General features: G+C 41.1%; 1 protein-coding gene across 1 annotated transcript in view; it reads left to right on the top strand.

Moving 5' to 3' along the window:
- LOC122790793 (cholesterol 7-desaturase nvd-like) overlaps window positions 1-25,463 on the top strand; it is a 255,316-nt gene that overhangs the window by 105,626 nt on the left and 124,227 nt on the right. Inside the window, exon 3 of the mRNA XM_044058415.1 lies at window positions 9,311-9,489. Coding sequence (XP_043914350.1) covers window positions 9,311-9,489 — 179 coding nt within the window. The remainder of the gene's footprint in view (window positions 1-9,310; window positions 9,490-25,463) is intronic.

The raw sequence follows: 25,463 nt of genomic DNA, 5'->3' as shown, positions 1-25,463 counted from the left end.
AGAACAAAAGACATAAAAAGAAATACAATAAAAGGCATCTAAATGGAATTGCAATAAAAGATGTTTAAATGAAATTACTGAGAAGTTGAAATTTATTGTGGCATAATGGGAAAAGAAGGTAAAAAAAATTTACGCTTCAGAATTTCTGATACCAAGAATCAGTGTTTTTAAATATGTAAAGATGATCATAAAGGAAGTCATTGTCTTATAATGCAAGATCACATGATTTTGTTTCAGATGAATGTGAAGTATTTAATTGTTTCTAAAATGTGCCCCTGACAAATCAGATGGTATACAACTTCCTTTTTTGCCCTGCTTTTATTTGCCTAACTCTTGCATCCTTATTGGCAAAGGCTCTTGCCACCCCCATAGTGCCTTTTTAGGCAAGGCTCAAATGATAAACCTACCGCCCTAGAAAACAAAAATGGAGAAAAACTAAGGGTAATACTGCTCAATGCCAGAAGTCTAAACCTCAAGATGCACGCCCTCGAAGCCCTCCTCAGTATGGAGAACATCGATGTTTGTGCTGTGACTGAAACCTGGTTCAAGGCTCCTGAGAGCACCCCAGCACTATCAGGTTATACCTCATATCATGCGATCCGGCCCCAAAATCCGGACCGAACTACAAAAGGAGGGAGAGTATCCATATTCATTAAGGATACCCACACCTCCAGGTTAGTGGCAATGCACAAAGCATCGGAGACCATCCAGGTGCAATTAACCATAGGTAAAACTGCCCTACAGTTTGTAACATGCTACAGACCACCTTCTCAAACTCAGGAAACCCACACAGCCTTCCTGAAGACACTGGAGAGTATAAATGTCTCTCCAAACACCATCATATTGGGTGACTTCAACTACCCAAACATAGACTGGGAACATTACTCAAGCCCCAACACCCTAGCCCAAAGGTTCCTTGAGTTCATAAACTCAAATGCTATGGAACAACTAGTCACCATTCCCACAAGAGGAGAAAATATACTAGACCTGATCATCACAAACATGGGGACAAAATGCTCCACACCGGAAGTATATCCCTCATTGGTGAGATCAGACCATAAATTAATCTCACTGGAGATCCACAGCTCACCCCCACCCCCAGCAAAAAACCACAGTGAAGAACTTCTCAAAAGCAAACTTCACACTTCTTAAGACTGGAGTGGTAGCCTTCAAGGCCCCCGAGCCAGTGGAAACCACAACCCACGCTGCTGAAACCCTTATAAATGCCTTCTACGAGCACCTCCAGGAATGTATGGATCAAGCAATCCCTAATAAAATCAAGACCTTTTCCACCAAAGGCAGGCGCCCGGTCTGGTGGACTCCAGCCATAAACAAACTCTACAACAAGAGGAGAAAGCTACTACATGACAGAGCAAAATCCCTAAATGGGAAGGCATCTCTGATCAATACTAGCAAAAAACTACGATCACTCATAAAATCATCCAAGGCCAACTTTGAGAGAAAAAATCGCTAATGACACAAAAGACAATCATAAAGCCTTCTTTAGCTATGTTAGAAACCTGGGTGGAAACTCCCAGATATGCTCAGAATTAGTCCAAAATGATAAAAAAATCACTGAACCCACAGACATTGCCAACATACTGGCAGACAGGTTCAGTGCAAATTTCTTCCCTCCCTCCCCAAAAAGGAGAAATATCTATCCCACCAGAGTCTAGCCTCCCAAACATCTCAGATGCCCAGGTGAGAGCTGCTCTCTAAAGCAAAAAACACAGCATCAATGGGACCGGACGGTGTCCCCGGCTGTGTGCTACACGAACTCAATGAGGAACTAAACCCACACATAAGACTATTGTTTAATCTTAGCCTTACTACAGGATACGCACTCCAAAGAATGGCGACGGCAACTGTGGTCCCACTCCACAAAGGCGGTGCTTCTACGGACCCTGGAAATTACCGCCCCATAAGCTTGACGAGCCTTGTCTGCAAAGCTATGGAGAGGATCATAATGGAACTCATAAATAAAGACATTGGGGACCTACAGACACTGGATCCTACCCAATTTGGCTTTGTCAAGGGCAGATCCTGCCTCTTGAACTTGGTCGACTTTTTCAAACAGTCACTAAGGCCATTGATGAGGGTAAGGCAGTTCACACAGCCTACCTTGACCTAGCAAAAGCATTCGACACAATACCCCACTCGGGCATCATAGAAAAGCTCACCAGCTTAGATGTAAACCCATATGTCACAAGATGGGTTGCAAACTGGCTCAAGGACAGAACACACAGGGTTAGAGTTGCTGGTGCCATGTCAGACTCTAAGCCGGTCACGAGCGGTGTCCCACAGGGCTCAGTCCTGGGCCCCTCTTGTTCGGCATTTATTTTTCTGAAGTGCAGGCAAACATAGGGGATTGTGGCTGACAAAATTTGCAGATGACTACAAATTGGGCACCATAATTGAAACTCCATCAGACACAGACATCCTCCAAAAAGGTCTCATAGAAATGGATAACTGGTGCCAGAGCCATGGCCTTAAGCTAAATGCCAAAAAATGTATAGTCATACCCTTTGGGAAAAACAAGGTAACCCCTAATTACCACATAGGTGGTAATCCATTAAACACGGAAGAAGTTATCAGGGACCTGGGGACCCAAGTTGACAGTAACCTCTCTTTTGACACTCACATTGCCAAAGTGGTTAGGAAGACCTTCTACATTGCCCACCTGATCATGAAGGGATTCGCATCCAGATCAGGAGAGGTCATTGTACCCCTGTACTCTTCACTTATCAGACCAATGATTGAGTACAACGCCCCATTCGGAATGTACCTTACCCGACACCTGCAGCAGTTGGAAAGACCCCAAAAGTTCCTCACTAAAAGGATAAAGGGGCTCAAACATATGTCATACGATGCCCAACTGAAGAAACTCCAGCTCTATTCAGTCGCATACTGTCTGCTCAGAGGTGATCTGTGCCTGACATACAAGGCCATGTCCAACCCGGAATTAATGGACATGCTCCACCTCAAAAAATCCAAATCCACCAGAGCCACGAGAGCAAGAGACTTAAACCTCAACACGGATATAAATAGGACGTGCTGGAGGGACAGATTCATCACCCAGAGACTCCCTACACTATGGAACAGAATCCCAGTCCATGTGAGGCAGAGCCCCTCACTGACTCTGTTCAAGAGAAATCTTGACGAGTGGATGGGAGATCGTAGGTTTACCCCGGGAATCATCTCTGTATCATTGCTGGACAGAGGCACAGCAAACTAATGGGTATAGTATTCTCATCCTAAGGGGTGGTGAAAGCCACACACACTCTGGCTAGGCTTATAAATGCCCTAGGGCAGATAGCCTAGTATGAACCTATGAACATTCTGAGTTGGGGATAAACCCATCTGTCTCATAATAAAGATGAACTGCTTCTTTCATGAAGCAGAGTTGACAGAAATACTTCAACGGTGACTGTGAGGACAGTTTATCATGTTAACTACTGGTAGTAATAATGACACCTTCAATAGGAATATTCAGTATCCTGTTATAACAGGAACAGTACCAGTATGCTGGAAGAAATCTTATGTTCCCATATGTAAAGGAGGGGATGAGCTTATCAGTCTGTAATGTATTTTACTTAATTTACCATCCATATTGTGGAAAATGTTTTGAATGAATCCTATTAAGTCAGTTTGTTAATGACAGTATGTATGGAACAGACCTAGATGAAAACCAGCATGGTTTCATGAAAGTCAACCCTGATGAAAACCAGCATGGTTTCATGAAAGTCAACCCTGATGAAAACCAGCATGGTTTCATGAAAGTCAACCCTGACTGGACAGAGAAAATTTTATGAGAGGGTGTCAGCATTAAAAGACCAGGGTAAAAAAAAAACAGTTTAGATTTATTTGGATGTGTCCAAAGGGGTAAATCATCTTATAATATGATGGATAAGCAATTGGATAACTGGTCATATGCAATCTGTTTTAATACAAGGGACTCTTAGATTGGAAACATTCATCTAGAGGAGTCCTGCAAAGTCCTGTTTTGGGATCAATTTTGTTTAATATGGTTTCAAAAATACCCATAATTACCAATTTTTTGGTTAACAAAATATACTCATGATTGTAAAGATGGTGCCCAAATGGACATTATAAATGTGATTAAATCAGTACTTAACCTATATAAATGATTGGGATATTAATGTTGGCCTACAGTTTAGCACTAGAAACATAATATAATTAACTTTGGTAAGTACGTGGGGAAAGATAACTATTGGAAATAAAATTGTGGTTTCAGTTCACTTGAGAAAAGATCTGGGGATCACAGTATGAGTTTAAAGAAATGAAGAGTTTAAGATAAAAATAGCATTGAAACAAGTTCACTTAATACTGAAGCCCTTATAAATAAGGGATCCCAAGGTAATGAAAACAGCATTTATATCTATAACAAGACCTGCAGTAGAATATAATTTCTCCTTCTATAGTTTAACAACATTGTCATTTCCAGGGGTTCTATACACACAGCGATGCTACACTAAAATAATACAAAATTTAAAATATTTTACATTTTAAAAGACTTACATTTTTTAGGTCTTTATAGTATATTAGTCAGAACTATGTTATGTCTGAAATTTAAGGCATTAACTAATGAAGGCTCAAGGAAAGAATTTGGACTGAAAATGGCAGAGACCTATTTGAGAATAAGGAAGTAAGGGTCCTAATTATGTATTGAAAAATAAGGCTGTAAAAGAGATATGTGACCACAACTAATACTCTGATTGCAGAACCAACTCCTGTGAATGGTAAAGAATCAAGTTCTGTAAGTTTAAAAATAAATTGTATTATCTATATGATACTAAATCTAAATTTTGAGCATCAATGACTGTAGTTCTGATGGTCTAAGAAGAGGAATGCAGCAAGGCTTTAACTGTGAAAGATGATAAGTTCATGTTTGCTGGGCCATTAGATTACAGGGAGTGGGTTACAGAAGTGGAGTTGTGCTGAACTCGCCAGATAAGTTATGGAGAGTATTTTCAACATGTTCTAGATGAAGCCAATTTTAAACACTGAAAACACCAAAGGTTCACATAGTGTCAACCAGGCACTCCAGGCATTATAAAAATGAACCAGTTGCCTGAATAAAAACGCCACCAATGAATAGTTTTCAAATGTATTTCAAGACCACAATACAACAGCATAAAACGGTTAAGCGCTTTTGTCCCTCCAGGCATGGGACTTTATCAAAACTGTTAAATTAAGTCAATAAAACCTTTATTTAAATGGTCGTGATACCAAAATAATTAAGAATTAAACAGCCTCTGAAGCCTCCTTCAAAGCCTGTGCATAGTATACTTTAAAGCATTTTTATTGTGCATTTTTTATAAAGTCTTTTTGAAACATTTGATATAATTAATATAAATCAGCTGCCCTAATTTTTAAAATGAGCATTATTGAAGTGTACTCGTTTAGCCCTGGTTTGGATGCCACATTTAATCTAAGTTGCCAGATTAATTCCTTTTTTTCAATTTCAGTTTCTCATGCACCTCCTATTGCACCTCTTATTGAGCACTTGGGAACAATTTCCATAATACCACATTGGAATTTGGCAAATTTAGGAGTTCTAATGGAAGATGCTGTCCTAGAGTCAGAGGTGGCCCGCAGAACCAGGGCTCCAGGGAGTCCTTCATTGACCAAACCCTATAAGCACTCCTGAAAGGCGAGCCAATTGCTTACCTCTAAAGGCAGTCAGGGGAAGATTTTCTTTGCACCCAACAGCCTGGTGACAAGTAACCACAAATGCCTGGGTGCTGAGAATTATTTCCAGAGGTTACCTTATCCCCTTCATCTTGTATCTAAGAACTCGAACAAGACTCACTTATTTTCCACCCAATCAGAGTGACCAAGCAGCCTTAAATATACAAAAGCTGCTAGAAAGAGAGTCATCCAGGAAGTCCCACCAGACCTGATAGGATCCAGATTTTACTCCAGGTTCTTTTGAGTTCCAAAAAAGTCAAGGGACTGCAGACCAATTCTGGATCTCAGCAAAACAAATTTGTCCAACAGTCCAAATTCCAGATGGTCACGGTTCAGTCAATGCTTCCCTTTCTAGTGGAAAACAATTGAATGTGCTCAATAGACCTTCAAGACGCATGTTACCACATAAAAATGAACAAATGCTCAAGACGGTTTCTCCTCTTTTGGCTAGGAGCCAGTCACTATCAGTTCGGGGTGCTGCCCCTTGGTCTCACCACAGCCCTCAGGGTGTGCACCAAATGTATGTCAGCAGTAACAGCTCAGTTGAGACTGCACAGATTCTGGGTGTTTCCATATCTAGATGACTGGCTCATCACCACTTCCACCAGACATCTACTGCCACAGATGACAGAATTCACCCTATATTGTTCCTGCATCTAGGCATCACAGTCAATCATACAGTCTCAACTGACTCTCTCTGAATATGGAATTCATCCGAGCTCGTCTAAACACCTTTTCTTGCGTAGCCTCCCTCCCCGTCCACAGAGTACAGAAAATAAAATCTCAAGTTCATTCTCTTTAACGCTCCAGTTATCTGCCTTATTGGTGCTTCAAGCATTGGGGTCCATGGCAGCGCTCATCACTGTGGTCCCACTAGCGAGATTTCACATGAGGTTACTGCAGTGGCTTCTTGCAAATCAATGGTCTGTTGTAACCCATCCAATGAACCACCCCATTTTTTTCGGCAATCGCTGCAAAAATGACCTATCTTGGTGGATGGAATCGGAAAAAATTCTTTTGAGCCAACCCTTTGCTCCTCCTCAATGCAAATCCATAGTGATCACAGACACCTCCAAGATGGGGGGGGGCATTATCTGGGAAAGACCGTCCAAGGCACTTTGTTCCCGATAGAGGCCAATCTGCATATCAGTGTCCTAGAGTTGAGGGTTGTGCTACTAACATTGGAAGCATTGTAGTCTGCCCTCCCTCAAGGAGCAATTGCAATTCAGTCAGACAACATGTCCGTAGTCTGGAACCAAATCCTACACCCCTGTGTGGAGAAGCCATCAGTGTGTGGCAATGGGTTATCGCCTCCAACCGCATTCTGATAGCATTGCACATCTTGGGGAGTTCAGATGTGGTAGCAGACAAACTAAGCAGATGTATTCTGCTGCCTCACGAGTGGTCTCTCACTCCCAAGATAGCGAAGATCTTCTATTGCTGCGACCTTTTTGCATCACCCCAAAACAAGTGCATAAGTTATTTTTCCCTAATTCCCCCCTCTGGGGAGTCCCCTGAAGGACGTTCTTCTCAATTGGCCCCCAGGTCACCTCTATGCCCTTCCTCCTTTTCTCTCTGATACCTCTGTTCCTCAAGAAAGCAGTTAGGTTGAGAAGCAAAGTGTAATCCTCCTTGCACCATACTGGCCTTGACAAATTTGGTTTCCCTTCTAGTGGCCTTATCTAGTTCTCCATCCATGGATTCTGGAACCAGTTCCAGACCTTCTGTCTCGCCCTCAAGGACTGGTGCATCCCAGTCTTCAAAGTCATAAGCTAATTGCTTTGTTTCTCTAATTCTGTTTGTAGCCGGTCATAATGATGTACCATCCCCGGTGCGAAAAATTTGCTGACATCACATTAAACCATCCACCATCCTTAGTAAATGGAAGAGATTCTCAATCTGAGCTTGTGATAATGGCCTCAACCCTTTTAGAGCTGCTGTGGAAAAAAGTTTATAATTTCTGGCCATCCATTTTGCTAGAAGAGTTTCCACTTCTACTGTTAAGGTCATTCTCATTGCCATCTCTAATTTTCATAATGGCTTCGGAGCCCTATCCTTAATTTCACATAGACTGTGTAAGGTCTTCCTCAAGGGAACTATTCGATTAAAGCCTCCATTTAAAGACTGTTGCTTTACAATCACTGGTACGTACCCCCTTCGAGCCAGCGGCTACTTGTACCTTAAAGTTCCTTTCATGGAAAATGCATCTGCTTATAGCTATAACCTCTGTAAGATGAGTTTCTGAATTGCAAGCCTTATGTTCAACACCCCCTTAGTTAAGTTTCCATAAGGATAGAGAGGCAGTCAGAAACAATCCATCCTTTCTTCTGAAGGTAGTCCGAGTCCAGCACTAATCAAACCGTAGACTTACCTGTCTTCTTTCCCAATTTTTCTAACAAAGACGATTACTGCTTACACTTGTTAGATGTTCATAGACAATTATGTTTCTACCTCAGCAGATCTGGAGAATTCAGAAAATGAGAACACAATGGTTCCTTTTCTGGCGCAACCTTAGGAAAATCTCTCTCTAAGGTTACCTTGTCAAAATGGTTAAGAGATTATATTCTGTTATAAATTAAAGTAATGCAAAGTTACCTGAGCCCGTTGAAGGCAAATTCCAATAGATCTATGGCTACTTCAGCTGTTTTCCATTCAGAGACTTCCATGTGTGAAATATGCACATCAGCAACATGGGCTACTCCGCATACCTTACTCATTACAAATTGGATTTGGTCTCCAGAGGAAGAGCCACCTTTGGTTCTCAGGAGTATCCTTCCATAGGACCACCTGGAATCTAAAGTAGCTGGGGACTCTGTCCCAACCGTCAAGAATAGTTGTCCCCTCAGTCAAGAATAGTTGAAGATCAACAACACAGATGGAATGTTATGGTAAGACATTACTTTTTTTGCAAGAGGTGTAAGCACCCCTGCCCCCCCCCACACACTCCTTGATAATTGTATATACCAATTTTGAGAATGCACTATATTGGGGTAAACTCCTGTATCCCCCCTGTACTGAAAACCTACCGAGAAAAAACTTGTACTGGCTTTGTTTGACAAAGATACCTGGCAATCATATGTGTGCAAACTATCTTCAAAGAGTGTGTTGCATGCAAGACAAGGTTTTTAATACTGTGGTAACAGAAACAGAATGACTGCTTTTTTTTCCCCCCCTCATTCTTGTGTTCATACCGCAGTTATCTTCTAGAATACAAATTCATTGACTGGGCAGAATTGTTGGTATGTGCTAATAAGATAGTTCCAGAATGCTTGTATTCAGTATATTTATGTTCGTTTCAGACAGCTAGCAAAATGTTATTTGAGGGAGGCATGAATAGAGCAAGATGAAGAAATAGCAAGGCACAAGTCACCTAAATTCATTTTATGCCGCTTGTTCATTTCAGTCCAGTAATTATGCCGTAACATATTCTAAGTGCAAATTGGCTTTCAGTTTTAACAGTTAAAATATTCTCAAAGTGCTTCATATTCCCAGATTTATAAAACCATTGAAGTACAGTAAGTTGAGTTATTGGAAAATTTTAAATTATAAAGTTCTTTTATTGATAACTGTTTCTGTACATATATATTTCTTTTAACAGTTCCAGAGTTTGCCAAGATCAAGGCTTGGCCATCTTGTGAGCTGAATGGTTTGATATATGTTTGGTATCACTGTGATGGCATTGACCCTATGTGGAATGTTCCTGAAGTAGAAGAAATTACAACAAAGAAGTGGGTCTATCGTGGTCACACTGAACATTATGTCAATGCACATATTGAGGTAAGCAGATTGTAGCATTTGTGTATTTTTAGCATTTCTGAATCATATTTTGAATCCATGTCTGTCAGTTTCATAGTTATGTGAGATCTGGCAGTTGGTGCAGAGGGTGAAGGCTTCATGTGATACTAAGTTTGATGCCCTCTGCACACATTTGCCTACAGTGTAACATTGAACAAGTCACTTGCACAGACATGGTTTGTGGGTCACATCTGAAAAGGGACTTTACGACCGGGGACCTACCTGATTAAGAATGAGTGTTTTTATTTAAGTGAGCCTTTTCAGAGGAATGAGAATCATGGCAATCCAGTTATGCTGTTTTTGTCAACTTTTTTTTTTTGCCAGAGTAATCTACAGGTGCTACAGAAAACCAGTGATCCCTTACTTTTGTGTTCTGATGCTTGTAAAAAAATTGATTGACTGTGCAATTTTTATAATACTTTTGCAGAAAAGGTTTCAGGAATGCCATGCTGGCCATTAAGCAAAAGCTGATGGACTGTATTTTCTGCATTTAAGTTGTGGACTTCTAGGTTAAAGTTTTGCAGTGGTTCTTCAGCTGTACGTGGGACTTAGGCAAGTTATACTGTCATGTTGTTGCTGATTTAACTCCCTTTAATTACAATGAATTACACAACTGTGCTGTCAGTAATCCAGTCACTGCAATGTACATTGCTGTTCAAACTGGTTTTCATTAATGCTTGCTCTGCATATGGTATGTTTTTCCCCCCAAGATGCTGCCTGTGGTGCAGACTACATACAATTTTGAAGTAGAATATCCACTCATATTTGACATTTGTAAGGAAGATAAAACTCACTTTGCAAACACAGTGACACTTTCTTTGATTAGATGTCATCTCTCGCTCCAGCATGTTGAAGTCTGATAAATGTGTATGTATAGTTTTTTCACAATCTTATATGTACTGCCTTGGTTTTTGGGGATGTTTCATGGCTTTGGAAGCCAAGTAAATTCTCTACAACTGAAGAATGTAAATTCTTTATGAACTTGACTTGTTCATCTAGTACAACAGTATCCATTTAGTACAGCCCTGGTCTCTATATTTTGTCATGCAAGCATTACATATTGGGTAAAACAAACAAGCTGGTTCATTCAGAATTGTTCTGCGCACTCTGTATGGACTTTGTGGAACTTTGCTTAACTCAAAAGTCATGTCATACTGTATGTAACAGCCACCTCCTCCCTTCATGTGTCACTTTGTTTGGTGCCAGCAAGGAAACTACTGTATGAAAATCACTGCCATCTATTTTACAATGGAATAAGCAGCCTTTGACTTTTCACTTAGTTTTTTCCTATTATTTGCATTCATGTGTCACAGGAAGATTTCTTATGACTGTTTGTTTATAGTTGCTACTGTTCCTGACACTTCGAAGCCTGAATTCAAGTGACTGAATAGCAGAAAAGTTTGCCATTTGCTGTATACTAGGCCTGTGTTTTATAGTGTGTGTGCTCTCTTGACCCCATTCCCCCCTCCCATATAGCTTCAGTATGGGAAGGAAATTTTTTTTTTTTTTTTTTGCAACAAAAAGTATCCTGCTCCCATTCAGCATATGGGAGCCCTGAGCTGGATTATAAAAGTAGAATATACAGATTCCATGTTGGAGGACTGTAGGTAATATCCCCTCCAGCGCATACAGACACACACACACACACACACACACACACACACACACACACACACACACACACACACACACACACACACAGAGACAATGCACAGAGTTAGATTCGTCCTTTTCCGTTTGTCTTTGGGAAGAGTGAGAATAGAATGGTTAGTTTACATGTTGAAATAATTCCCTCTGTTTTCATAGCAGTTATACACTGGTAATATATTACTGCTTTAGATGATGATAGTATACTGGAATGAATCATAATACACATCCTTACTCGAAGCTCTCCAAGGAATATTTGCTCTGACAGCTATTGGTACACAGATCTTCAGTCAAAGTTTGTATGTTTTTTCAGACTGATGCAAGGAATATACAGTGAGAATCATGCACACCCAGGCAGTACTAACAGCGTGTGACACAAGGAATATACAGTGAGAATCATGCACACCCAGGCAGTACTAACAACAGCGTGTGACACAAGGAATATACAGTGAGAATCATGCACACCCAGGCAGTACTAACAACAGCGTGTGACACAAGGAATATACAGTGAGAATCCTGCATACACAGGCAGTACTAACAACAGCGTGTGACACAAGGAATATACAGTGAGAATCTTGCATACACAGGCAGTACTAACAACAGCGTGTGACACAAGGAATATACAATGAGAATCATGCATACACAGGCAGTACTAACAACAGCGTGTGACACAAGGAATATACAGTGAGAATCATGCACACCCAGGCAGTACTAACAACAGCGTGTGACACAAGGAATATACAGTGAGAATCATGCACACCCAGGCAGTACTAACAACAGCGTGTGACACAAGGAATATACAGTGAGAATCATGCACACCCAGGCAATACTAACAACAGCGTGTGACACAAGGAATATACAGTGAGAATCATGCACACCCAGGCAGTACTAACAACAGCGTGTGACACAAGGAATATACAGTGAGAATCCTGCATACACAGGCAGTACTAACAACAGCGTGTGACACAAGGAATATACAGTGAGAATCCTGCATACACAGGCAGTACTAACAACAGCGTGTGACACAAGGAATATACAGTGAGAATCCTGCATACACAGGCAGTACTAACAACAGCGTGTGACACAAGGAATATACAGTGAAAATCATGCACACCCAGGCAGTACTAACAACAGCGTGTGACACAAGGAATATACAGTGAGAATCATGCACACCCAGGCAGTACTAACAACAGCGTGTGACACAAGGAATATACAGTGAGAATCATGCACACCCAGGCAGTACTAACAACAGCGTGTGACACAAGGAATATACAGTGAGAATCATGCATACACAGGCAGTACTAACAACAGCGTGTGACACAAGGAATATACAGTGAAAATCATGCACACCCAGGCAGTACTAACAACAGCGTGTGACACAAGGAATATACAGTGAGAATCATGCACACCCAGGCAGTACTAACAACAGCGTGTGACACAAGGAATATACAGTGAGAATCATGCACACCCAGGCAGTACTAACAACAGCATGTGACACAAGGAATATACAGTGAGAATCATGCATACACAGGCAGTACTAACAACAGCGTGTGACACAAAGAATATACAGTGAGAATCATGCACACCCAGGCAGTACTAACAACAGCGTGTGACACAAGGAATATACAGTGAGAATCATGCATACACAGGCAGTACTAACAGCATTGTGAGTTTCTTGATGAGATTAATATTGATAGCATGCATTGTGTGTTTTGTGAAAGAAGCATGCAGCATGGAAGAATTAAGGCCTTAGAAATAAGGTAAAAATATTCTTTAGAAGTGTCTTCAGCCAGGGTGGATTTGGGTGTAGTGCAGGCACCACACCTATTGTTTGAGGCTGGGATGAGTAGCTGTCATAATGTTAATAGGGGATTACTGTGTAGTACAAGTAGCAGCAGACTGAGCTGTGTTGGCTGATGACTGGAGAAATATTAAGGAATGTCGTACTGAATGTATTCTGTGAAGCAAATATAACTTAATATATGTGCATAGGTGTCTAATGCTGTATTAAATAATTAGACATGTGTTAATATTAGTTGTGATTTCTGATTTGCCATTATTTTCATATCATAGTTAATTGGGAAAGAAGTAGTTACTGAGGATTTATAACACTGAGACTGTACAGCTGATTAAAAAAACATGATGTTTATGGGGTGGTTGGGAATGGGGATGGTGCAGTAAAGTTGGCTTGCCAGTAGTGAACACTGACTTAATGTGCACATGTGCAGATTAATTCTATTCAACCACTGCATGTGTTAGGAACATAAATAGAGCGTTACAACAACAGCAAAACTTGATGTACATTGGATAAAGACAAGTTGCATTACAATACAGTAGTAGATATTTGTGAGTAATAAAATTGAGTATTTTGATGTGATTCAGAAGTTGAAGCAGAAAGAGAAAAAAAGTACTGCATATGGGTATGGTTAAATGAGAGAGGTCAAGCAGTTGAGGTAAACTTTCAAGCGAGAAAAAGTACAGTCGTGTAAGTAAACTTACCATAAATGTAAACGTCTGAATGATCACTGCTGCAGTAGCTTTAGCTGTATGGATTACATCCTGCCAAGGATATAACAAACGGCTAACTTCTAAAGCTTCAGGGTACCTTCCACACACCCAAACCATTACTCGGCTCAGGATGAGCTGACTAAAACAACAGGTTTGGGTGCCAAGCCTTTCAAAGAGAGAGGGAGGCAGAGCCCTGAAAAGACAATGCTACGAAGAACAACAGATATGTGTCTACACCCTGGAATATATATGCACCAAAAAACAAGAGGGATGGAGGGAGTGACTGGCTTCTGCAACAGTGATCATTCAAACATACTGCAATGGTAAGTTTACTTACACAACTGTACTGTGTTCATCATTTTGATCACTGCTGCATCAGGCATATGGGTAGATTATCTTGATTTAATACATTTAGGAGAAGGAAGGAGAAGAATCCAGAAGCCCCTGGAGAATGGTCCTTGCAAAACCTGATCTAGACCTGTAAAAGTAATGGAACAACATTCATTCAAATTTCAAAAAATTTGAATTTCAAAAAATTCATATATAAAAAGGATTTGTCATTTAAAAACATTTTTGAAAAAGAAACAATGAATAAAATAGGAACTTCACATAGACCAGATGGTAATTTCAAATGTGGACGATGTTCTGTATGCCCCCACATTTATTGCACTAATGGTAATTTAGTAGTTAATTCCTGCAATATCAAAATTAGAGGCCATTATAGCTGTTATACATCCAATGTAGTGTACCTTGCATTATGCCAGGACTGTCATGCGTTTTACGTTGGGAAGACTGGGCGACATTTTAGGGACAGAGTGAAAGAACATCTACTGGATATCCAACATTCCAAAACCACCAATGCCCTAGCTAGACATATACAAGAAAACAACAGACACAAATTTAAATTTTGTGTCATTCAACATTTAGTATATGATATACAAGGTAGAACTACTCAATATGATTTAGACACCTATGAGTTGAAATGGCAGATAATGTTAGACGCATACAACAGACCGGGCTTGAATGAATGTTGTTCCATCAAGCCAATATTACAAAACAACAGGATAAAAGGGAAATAGGTCCATTGTTAGATAAGGTTTTAATTATTATATATACATATATTATGTGGTCAGTGTGTACACAGTTGTAGAAATATACACATATACATAGACTACAATAACTACAATATGTATACATGTATAATTTTGTATTTATATATATATATATATATATATATATATATATATATATATACATTTTTCACATATATGTTTTTATATACATATATATATATTTGTTGTCAAACACCACTACGTTATTATTAATTCATTTATAAATAATTCATTATTTATTAATGATTTATTATATATTATTCATTTTTATGTTTTATTTACTACATTATACATCAACTTTACATAACATATTATATATAACATCATCAGTCATATTAATATATACATTTTTTCCACATACAGGGTGGGTAATTTTATTAATAAAGTTCGCATGTTATTAACAGTGTAGTAAGATCATTCATAGATATTATTATGGAATATATACAGAAAATATACACGTTACAACATTATAGTGAAAATTCATGTATATTTATATTATGCACTTTTATAGTCATTCATAATAATATTACGCATCAAACATTAACACAAATAGTACATTTGAATGAAATTCTTTTGATCTTTTATATTTAATTAATTTCCCTTATTCTTTGTAGTACGGCACATGTCATTTTGTATGTACAACTACTAAAGGAGACAAGTTTTTTAACATTCAAGTTTTAAACAAGTTAATAGGGTAATTAACAATTAACTGCTGGTAATGGATGTAATTGTGTGTTTAGTATTGTATTTAAGGGATGTGCTTCAGTCAGGGCATTTATCTGAAGAAGTTAATTTTCGAACGAAACCTAGGTAATATTCGTTTGTTGTTCATAATAAATGGAATTGTAATTTACTACATTTTTGGAGTCGACATTGCCTTTCTGAAATTCGTTGGGTTGTATCCTGCTCTTGCTGGTGGTCCTTTCCAGGTTGCCTGTTAGTCCTCGTTTTTTTCACAACAGCTCAGAAACTCTTCTTGCAGTAAAACAGTTTTCCATGTTAAGAACCTCAAGTCAGCAAGATTACTTAGTTCGTCAAAGCCTCTAACACAAAATTAAGATCCCATGGTGGGCCACCAGTTTTCCTGTAGGCCTCTTATGTAAAACACTTAATGTTTTTTTTTTTTTTTTCCTGACATGAGATTGAATTGAAAGCGGGGGATTCATGGGCAGACATTCTGAAATGGTAGATAAATTATCTTTGACGGAGGTTTAAAAAGGTCATAGGATAGTAACTCTCAGAAATATTGTGAAACCAGAGAACACCTAGCCCTGAATGGGTTATAATTATTTTGTTGGTACTAACTATAAAACCTCTTCTGTTTGCTAATACATGATTTTCTAGTAGCAGGACTTCTTGCCTCTATTAGTAGCTGACTCCTATACTTAGTAAACTGGTACCAAAAGGGAATTAAAGTTGATGTTTATTGTGGTAGGATTGAATTTGGGCACCCATGGTCTAGTAAGAGTTGATGTTTAGCATTAGATCAGTGTTGCAGTAGTGCTGCCAGGTGAAATACATCCTGCCACGAATACTGTATGTGCAACCAGTGTGAAAAAGCTTGGGTGTTCCTTCCTCATGGACCCTATTTCTGACCTCATATAGGGATAAGATCTACATGCTCTGCATGAAAATCCTCCAAACTTTCTTGCTGCCATTCCAAGAAACAACACTACATCTGAAGCTTGGTCTTTTAGCCATTACAAAAGGATCCAGTTGCCTATTTAAATGAAAGTTAAGTACACTGTTGCGGATCCATCATTTTAAATTTTTTTTCTGCTTTTTGACCTTTGTTAATGACATCTAAGAGAGACAAATGCCTCACTGGTAGGCAGATTCCACATAAGATTAGGCATACCCAGTGCCTCTTCTGCTTAGATCTCAACCACAACACTAAGGACTGTTCTATTTAATGAGCATTTGTCCAGAAGACCCTAAGAAGCAGTTTGTCTTCTCTAAAAATATATTTAGTAATTAAGCCTTTGCAGGCTCTTGCTTAAGCCACAATGTAGTCGGAAGGTCCTGCCTCAGGTGTCCCTTCACACACTAGAAAGAAATCCAAAAAACTGAAAGAACACATTACCTTGTCCAGTTCATACTTTAGGTCTAAATTGGTTGTTGTTTTCTTAAAGCTGTTGATAAGCTTGTTGCCAATTACTGTATGTTTCTGGGGAAAAAGTGACTTTCAGCAGCTTTATTTTTTTTCTGCTTTATGCTTCATGTTTTGTATAGGAAAGAGCCCATTTTTGGCTTGACTGTGGAACAAACAACCAGTCCCACAATCCATGCTTCTTATAGGTAGGTACTAGGCTATCAGCCCTAGGGTGTATACAAGCCTAGACAAAAAGGTACCCTGGCTTTTGCCACCCAAGAAAATTATTTTCCTGTGCCACTGTCAAGCAGAGCCGCAGAAGTGATCCCCAGGGTGAATTTCCTATTTCCCATTCAATCAAGATTTTTCTTGACGAGTGCTAATGAGAAGCTTTGTTTGATATAGGTAGTTTATTCCAGATTATGAGAAGTCTGTGGGACAGGAATCTATCCCTCTGGCATGTTCTGTTTATTGTGGTGACAAGGTTTAGGTCCCTAGAGCGTGTAGCTCGGAGGGATTGGAATTTCTGTAAGTGCAGCATGGCCAACAGCTCTGGGTTTGACAGCTTTGTATGTTAGGCAGAGATCACCTCTGAGTAGGCAATATGCGACGGAGTAAAGCTGGAGTTTTTTGAGACAGTCTGCGTAGGGCATCTGTTTGAGGCTGGTAATCCTCTTTGTGAGATATTTCTGCAGCCTTTCCAGTCGTCGTAGATGTCTTGTGAGGTACATACCAAAAGGGGAGTTGTACTCTATAATGGTTCTAATGAGTGATGAGTAGAGGGGAGCAATGACTTTTTTTTCTGTATGAGAAACCTTTTGTGATGAGGTGCGCCACGGAAAAGGATTTCCTGACTGCTGTGGTGACGTGATTATCAAAGGAGAGACTACTGTCCACCTGTGTCCCAAGGTCTCCTATCACTTTTGGTGTTAAGTATACTACTGCCTATGTTGTAGTTCATGGGTACAGAGTTTTTACCAAAGGGGATGACAATGCACTTTTAGGCATTGTGCTTGAGGCCATGGCTTTGACACCAGGCATCTGTCTCAATGAGGCCCTTTTGTAGGATGTCCACATCGTTAGGAGTTTCGATTATGGCTCCTACTTTGGCTAACGAAGTTCGCAGATGACTGCAAAGACCTTCTGTGTTAGCCTGTACTTCAGAGAAGGAGATACCAAACGAGAGGACCCGGGACTGAACCCTGTGGTACTCCACTTGTCACTGGTCTGAAGTCAGATTTGGAGTCTGCTACTTTCACAGTGTGGGTTCTGTCAGTGAGCCAGTGAGGCAACCAATCTTGTGACCTAGGGATTTAAACCTAGTTTAGTGAGTTTATGTATAATTTCAGAGTGGGGATGGTGTCAAAAGCCTTGGCAAGATCTAGATAGGCTGTGTGAACCACCTTACCTTCGTCTACGGCTTTGGTGACTGCTTCAAAGAAGTCTATCAGGTTTAGGAGACATGATCTGCCTTTTACAAACTCGAACTGGGTGGGGTCCAGAGTTTGGAGATTACCAATGTCTTTGTTTATAAGTTCCATGATTATACGTTCCATGGCCTTGCAGACCTGGCTCGTCAGGTTAATGGGGCGGTAGTTTCCATGGTCCGTGGTGGCTCCCCCCTTGTGGAGTGAGATAAGTCACTGTGCACTATTCAGCAGGCACAAAGTCTGAGGTGAGGCTATGATTGAACATGATACTTAGGTGGGATACCAGTTCGTTCTGTAGTTCGTGTAGAATGCAGCCTGGGATGTTGTCTGGTCCCATGGATGCTGTGTTTTTGGCTTTGGAGAGTGGTTTTTACCTGTGCAGCCATGATTATAGGAACTTTGCATTCTTCCAATAGAGAGATGGGCCCTTTAGGGGGTGAGAGAGGGGGTGGGGCATAAAGTTAGCACTGAACCTATCTGCCAGGATGTTGGCAATATCAGTTGGGTCTGTATATTTAGTGCCATTGTGCTGTAACTCAGAGCAGATCTGAGTGTTGCCATTGAGATTCTTGACATAGCTATAGAATGCTTTGTGGTTGTCTTTATAATTAGTGGCAATTTTGTTTTCATAACTAGCTTTGGAGGATTTTATCAGGGATCGCAGCTTCTTACTGAGGCTGACCAGGGAGCTCTTCCACTCACGGGATTTTGCTCTCTTTTGCAACAGGTTCTTCCTTCTGTTGTATAGTTTGTTTATGGCAGGGGACCACCAGATTGGCTTCCTTTTTTGGTGGATAGTGTCTTGGTTCTGTTTGTGATAGAACGATCCATGCACTTGTGTAAGTGCTTATAAAGTGCAATTGTGTAGGTTTCAGTAGTCGTAACTGTATTGTACATCTGCATGGGTGTCATGAAGTTCACCACTTCTGTCTTAAGAAGCATAAAGTTGGCTTTGGAGAAAAATTTTACCGTGGTTTCCTTAATGGGGGGGGGTGGAGGTAGGATGTGGATATCTAGGGTGATTAGCTTATGGTTGGATTGGACCGATGAGGCATTGACTTCAGGTGTGGAACACCGGTCACTCATGTTGGTAATGACTAGATCTGGGATATTGTTGCCCCTGGTGGGGGTGTGTGGATAAGTTGATCCAGGACATTGGAGTTTATGAATTCCAGAAAGCGTTGAGCGAATGAGTTGGTACATGAGTAGTTTTCCCAGTTAATGGTGGGGTAGTTGAAATCATCCATTATTAGGGTGTTTGGTTGAACCCTAATATTGTCCAGTACATCAAGAAAAAGAGTGGGAATCCTGGGGCATGATGGGGGATCTGTAGCAAGCTACAATTTGGATTGCAGTTTTGCCCAGAGTTAATTGCACTTCACCTCGGATGCCTTATGCTGAGCAACTAGCCTGGAGGTGTGGATATCCTTAATGAATATGGACACACCTCCACCTTTGGTGTTCCGGTCCAGGTTACATGGCCGAAAAGTGTGGTATGAGTTATAGCCTGGTAGTGCAGGGGTGCTCTCTGGGGCCTTGAACCAGGTCTCAGTCACTGCACAGATATCAATGTTCTCCATTTTAATGAGTGCCTCGAGTGAGTGAATTTTGAGATTTAGACTTTTAGCATTGAGTAGCATCACCCTCAGTTTTTGCTTGCCTGTTCCGGTGATGAATTTCTCATTTGAACCTTGCCTAAAAAGGCACTATAAGGGCGGCAAGAACCTTAACCAGTATCCGGAATCCCAGGGGTGACAGGTGCAGACCATCTCTGGCAAAGCATCGTGGTCTGTCGACCATGTCAACCCAGGCAGACAGATACTGGATCCTATTAGAATGACACCAGAAGCTTAGCCAATTGCTGAAGTCAGTCATTTTGTCCTTGTACTGCTGTATCATTCTGGGTGATGGCAGAATGCTACTCAGAGCTAGGGTCATACCAGCCTGAGCTACAAGATCGGAGAGCTCTTCCATGTCTCTTTTCATGTAGCCCAGGGAGGTCTGGACTACATGAAAAGGATGTGGAGAAAAGGAAAGGAGGTGGAGGATTATGGTAAGCTGACAAGGAGCCAGTTGGCTGAGATGTGCCAAGCCAAAGGACTGGTGTATGCCAACCTGACTAAAGCAGAAATGGTTGCAGCCTTAGTCACAGCTGCATCACAGGCCAGCAACCAGGAAGACAACCAGACTGGCCATGGGGATATTAAACTATCAGAAAATGGACAGTTCAAGTTTTCCTCATAAGACTTAAAAATCCATCTGGAGTTAGAGACTTGAACTGGAGGACAAACGTTTGGAAACAGAATCAGCAGAGAGACTGCGGCATTTGGAAGCTGAAGAAAATGAGAGGCAGAGGCAAAATGAAAAGGAGATGCTGACTCTTTGCCAGGGTCATGGAAGTAATGGGGAAGGGGGTAACCGAACCCAAGATGTAATAAAGGTCAACACATTTTTTCCACAATTTACAGAGGGTGATCATTTTAACAGTTGTATTCATACGTTTGAAAGGGTATGTAAACAGTATAATGTTCACCAAGGGTGCTGGGTACGGTTCCTCTCCCCCTTACTCCATTGTAAAGCTGTAACTGTTGTTTCTAAATTGTCTAATACTGATTGCTTAAATTATAATACAGCTACAATTGTTTATTAGAAAGTTTTATGAGCACAGATGCAAGATAGATGAAAGTGTGTGTGATTATCATAGGTGGATGAGTGAGCGTCAGGTCACCACTTTTGAAGGGCTGGAAAACCTTTTGGTGAGGGAACAAGCCCTTAGCACTTTGCTTGAGGACATGAGAATCGGGTTGGCAGATAGAGAATACAATACTGCAGATGAGTTGAGGAAAAAAAGAAGACCTATACCTAGCAAGTGGGGTATCACTGCACAGGAAAAGGATACCCAGTGCTGCACGTGGGTATAATGGAACCTATGGTGGGCAGCCTAAACTGCCTCAGCAGAGTCCACCAATAACAGGGGAAGCCACTAGTTCATGTACACATCCAGGATCATAGGTTAAATGTTTTAAATGTAACCAGTGGAGCCATGTAGCATTAAGATGTATGTGGAGGCAAGGTGGGGAGTCAGCAAATGGGAATGACAAAATGCCAGCGGTAACATGTCTGGAGACAGCAAGGCTACCAAACCACAAGAGGTTATATCCTGTCTTGGAAGATGGGAAGCAGGCCACTGCTAAGAGAGAGCCTCTGACCTAACCATTGTGAAGCGTGCAATAGTTAGAGGAACACTACTTGCTTGGGCAGTCTACTCCAGTCAGAGCTTTAGGAGGGACACCATTCCAAATACCTTTGGCTAGGGTTCACCTTGACTGGGAGGGTGGAAAAGGAAGCAAACGACTAGGCATGTTTTGAGGATATCCCTGCAGATGTCCTGATAGGGAATGATTTTGATAATGCAGTACCTTGTGTGCATGCAGTTAAATGCAGTCAGGGTTGGAAACGGGCACGTGGGTCTAGTAGCCTGAGGTGAACTCTGACAAGACCGCATATGTGAAGCCAGGACTGGTGAGGTGGCTACTTTAGGGAGGGAGCTACCCTGTAGCAGTGAGACTGAAGGTGAGTCATAGCTTCTGGTGGGTACTGATGTTCCCTTGGACAGAGTGACTGCAAGGGCATAGCTGAGTAGTAGAACCCAGGCTGACGGTGAGAACTGCTATCAGAGGATACCTGACTTCATGTGGAAGGGAAGCTGGTAAGAGTTACAAATAGATTTGACAGCTCTCAGACGCTATATTACAAGGCTTGAGGGAGGTGGCTAGGGAGGTGCTTGATTCTCAAAGAAAAGGGGAACCTGTACTGGGGCAAAGGGTTACTGTATGGAGAGTTGACCCCTTAGGGGAGGGCTAGAGGGTGAGAGAATACAGCAGTTGGTATTGCCCAGAGCCTACTGTCTGGCACTTCTAGCTGTAGCCCATGACATTCCTTTTGCAGATCATATGGGCATAAAATGTACCACGAGATGTGTTATGCAAAACCTTTATTGGCCTGTGATTTCCTGGGATGTAATACGGTACTGCAGGACCTTTGAGCAGTGCCAAAAGGTAGGCAAGGCAGGAGACAAGTTCATAGCTCCTTTGATGCCTTTGCCTGTGATTGAGGAGCCATTTCAGAGGGTAGCTATGGATATTGTGGGGTCTCTGTGTACCCCAGGTTCTACAGGGAAGAAGTATATCCTACTGGTAGTAGATTATGCTACCAGATACCCTGAGGTGGTGGCCTTGTCCTCCATTGAGGCAGAAAAGGTGGCAAATTCTGTTACAGATTTTCAGCTGGGTAGCTTTCCCAAACGAAATACGGACTGACAAGAGGTGCCAGTTTCATGTCAGACCTGCTGACTCATCTGTAGGAGTGCTGTGGGGTGAAGCACCTAAAGACCACCACCTAACACCCCCAGACTGATGGTCTGGAGAAGAGATTAAACTCTACACTAAAGACCATGCTATGAGCATTTGCAGACCAGTTTGAGGGAGTGGGGCAAATATTTGCACTATCTGTTTGCTTACAGAGAGTTGCCGCAGGAATCCACATGTTTTTCACCCTTTGAGTTGCTGTATAGGCATAGGGTGAGGAGACCTCTAGATCTGATTCGTGATGAGTAGGAGGGTGTGTTTGAGTCCCACAATTAGTCTGTTGTGATATATGCCCTAAATGTCATGACGCGGCTAGGGGAACTCTTGGGCTTGGCCTAGGAGAACCTGGCAGAAACCAAATGGCAGAAAAAGGTCTGGTATGACAGAAATTCCCGAGCTAGAGAGTATGCTGTGCGGCAGCAGGTTATGGTTCTCATTCCTGTCACACACAGTAAGCTGCAGGCAGCTTTGGAGGGACCCTTCAAAGTGGTAAGTAAGGTCAGTGATGTTAACTACATGGTAGAACTGCTAGGCAGAAGGCAGCGGCACAGACTGTACCATGTTAATGTGATGAAACCTTAGCATATTAGAGCGGCCCTTGTATTTGCCTTGGATGGCAGTAGGAGTCTGAGGGGCATCTGATGACCAAACCTCTCAACTATACTGAGTTCCTCAGCATTTACCGGTTTTGAGGTCCAAATAATGGGGTGCCACGAATTCCCGAGTGGCCACCTTTATTCCCGAATTTCCTGGCTTTCTTCATTATTTTTTTTTACTGACAGCATCACGTGCAGACGTGTGCGCGATGACGTCAGCATCGTGAGCAGCCTGTCGAAATTGGTTGACTGCTCAAGGGGTGTGACTGATTATGGGAAGTAACAGTAGCATGTGTGTATCTCTAGGTAAGGAAAACTTTACAGTCGCTGTATGTGATGAGAACAGAAAACATTTACTGTTTATAGTTAGTTACCACTTGATGAGAAGTTTGAGAACAGGTCAGACTCCGAAGCATTCTTTATTTGCTAAGGAAAACTTTCCAGTTGCTGCCGTTAGTTATTGATGTGATGAGAATGGAGACAGTTACTGCTGCAAACAGGTCCGAACTACTGCTAGTGTTCGCTGCTGCAGTCCATTCTTTCTGGGTATGTGCAATTGCTGCATTTCCATTTTTTTCTGGGCGCGTGCAATTTCATTTAAATTACGAGACCGGGCCGTTATTGTTTCTGCATTTCATTTATTATTGACGAGAACAGGTACATAGTTAATTTAGAACTGTTAATGCATTCATTTATGTTAATTTAAAAGTGTTCTGTTATTCACTGATGGGAACAGGTCCGTAGTTAATTTTAGAAGGGGCGTGTGTATTTAGAAGTGCTCTGCTGTTACTGCATTAGAAGTGCTGTCTGGTGGTCATTTTTTCATTTTATTTTAGAAGTGTTCTGTTAATTTACAAGTGCTCTGCTGTTCAGAGATGAATGCAGGTCCATAGTTAATTTAGGAGTGTGTACTGTGAATGGAGACAGTTACTGCTGCAAACAAGACTGAACTATTTACCTTTGCTAGTGTTCGCTCTTTCTGGGCATGCTCAATTGCACTTAAATGACGAGACCGTCACCGGACCATTACTGTTTCTGTACTTCATTTAGTATGGATGAGAACAAATCCGTAGTTAATTTAGAAATGTTACTGCATTCAGTTATGTTAATTAGAAGTGCTGTATGGTGGTCACTTCTACTGTTTCTGCATTTATTTTAGAAGTGCTCTGTTATTCATTGATGAGAACAGGTCCATAGTTAATTTAGAAGGGGTGTGTGTGTATTTAGAAGTGCTCTGTTACTGCATTAGAAGTGCTTTCTAGTGGTCATTTCTGCGTTTATTTTAGAAGTGTTCTGTTTTGTTAATTTATAAGTGCTCTGTTATTCAGAGATTAAAACAGGTCCATAGTTAATTTAGTGTGTGTGCTATGAACGGAGACGGTTACTGCTGCAAGCAGGTCCGAACTATTTACCTTTGCTAGTGTTCACTGCTGCAGTCCATTCTTTTAAGGCACAAGCAATTGCATTTAAATTACGAGACAGTCACCAGACCGTTACTGTTTCTGTACTTAATTTATTATTGATGAGAACAGGTCCGTAGTTAATTTAGGACTGTTACAGCATTCATTTATATAATTAGAAGTGCTGTTTGAGGGGTCACTTTTACTGTTTCTGCATTTATTTTAGAAGTGCTGTGTTACATTAATTTATTTTAGAAGTGCTGTGTTACATTAATTTAGAAGGGGTCTGCTATTCATTGATGAGAACAGGTCCATAGGTAATTTAGAAGGGGTGTGTGTGCGTATGTGAGAGAGATAAAATGCCCCAGTTAGGCGTAACTAGTGGTTTGGGTTACTCAGGCTCAAACCCTGTACCTTGGCTACAAGGAGCAAGAGCCTGAGTTCTCTACCCATACCACCACTTTTGACTGAACAGCTCTCAACTGTACAGTTTTTCACAGAATGCCTGGAATGTTTGGCTCATACTTTTGGTCTATGTTTGGCTCATACTTTTGGGCTGTTGCTCTTAAAATTTGGATGGTGCAGTGCAGTAGCATTGTTGCCACACAATGAGAGGTTTTATGGTTTGATTCTCAGCTGAAGTGCCTTCTGTGTGGAGTTTGCATGTCCTCCCTGTCTTTGTGTGGGTTTCCTCTGGGTACTTCTGTTTCCTCCTACGATACAAAGACATGTCTGACTCTGGAGCATTTTTCCCTTGGCCTCCACTGAAAAGAGGCTTCCTTTCAAGTTGGACTTTCCCGATAA

The sequence above is a fragment of the Protopterus annectens genome, chromosome 16.part0 (assembly GCF_019279795.1).
Source record: "Protopterus annectens isolate FY-2018-M chromosome 16.part0, PAN1.0, whole genome shotgun sequence".
NCBI classification, from domain to species: Eukaryota; Metazoa; Chordata; order Ceratodontiformes; family Protopteridae; genus Protopterus; species Protopterus annectens.
The sequence above is the reverse complement of the archived record's forward strand: the minus strand, read 5'-3'. Positions and strand labels throughout refer to the sequence as shown.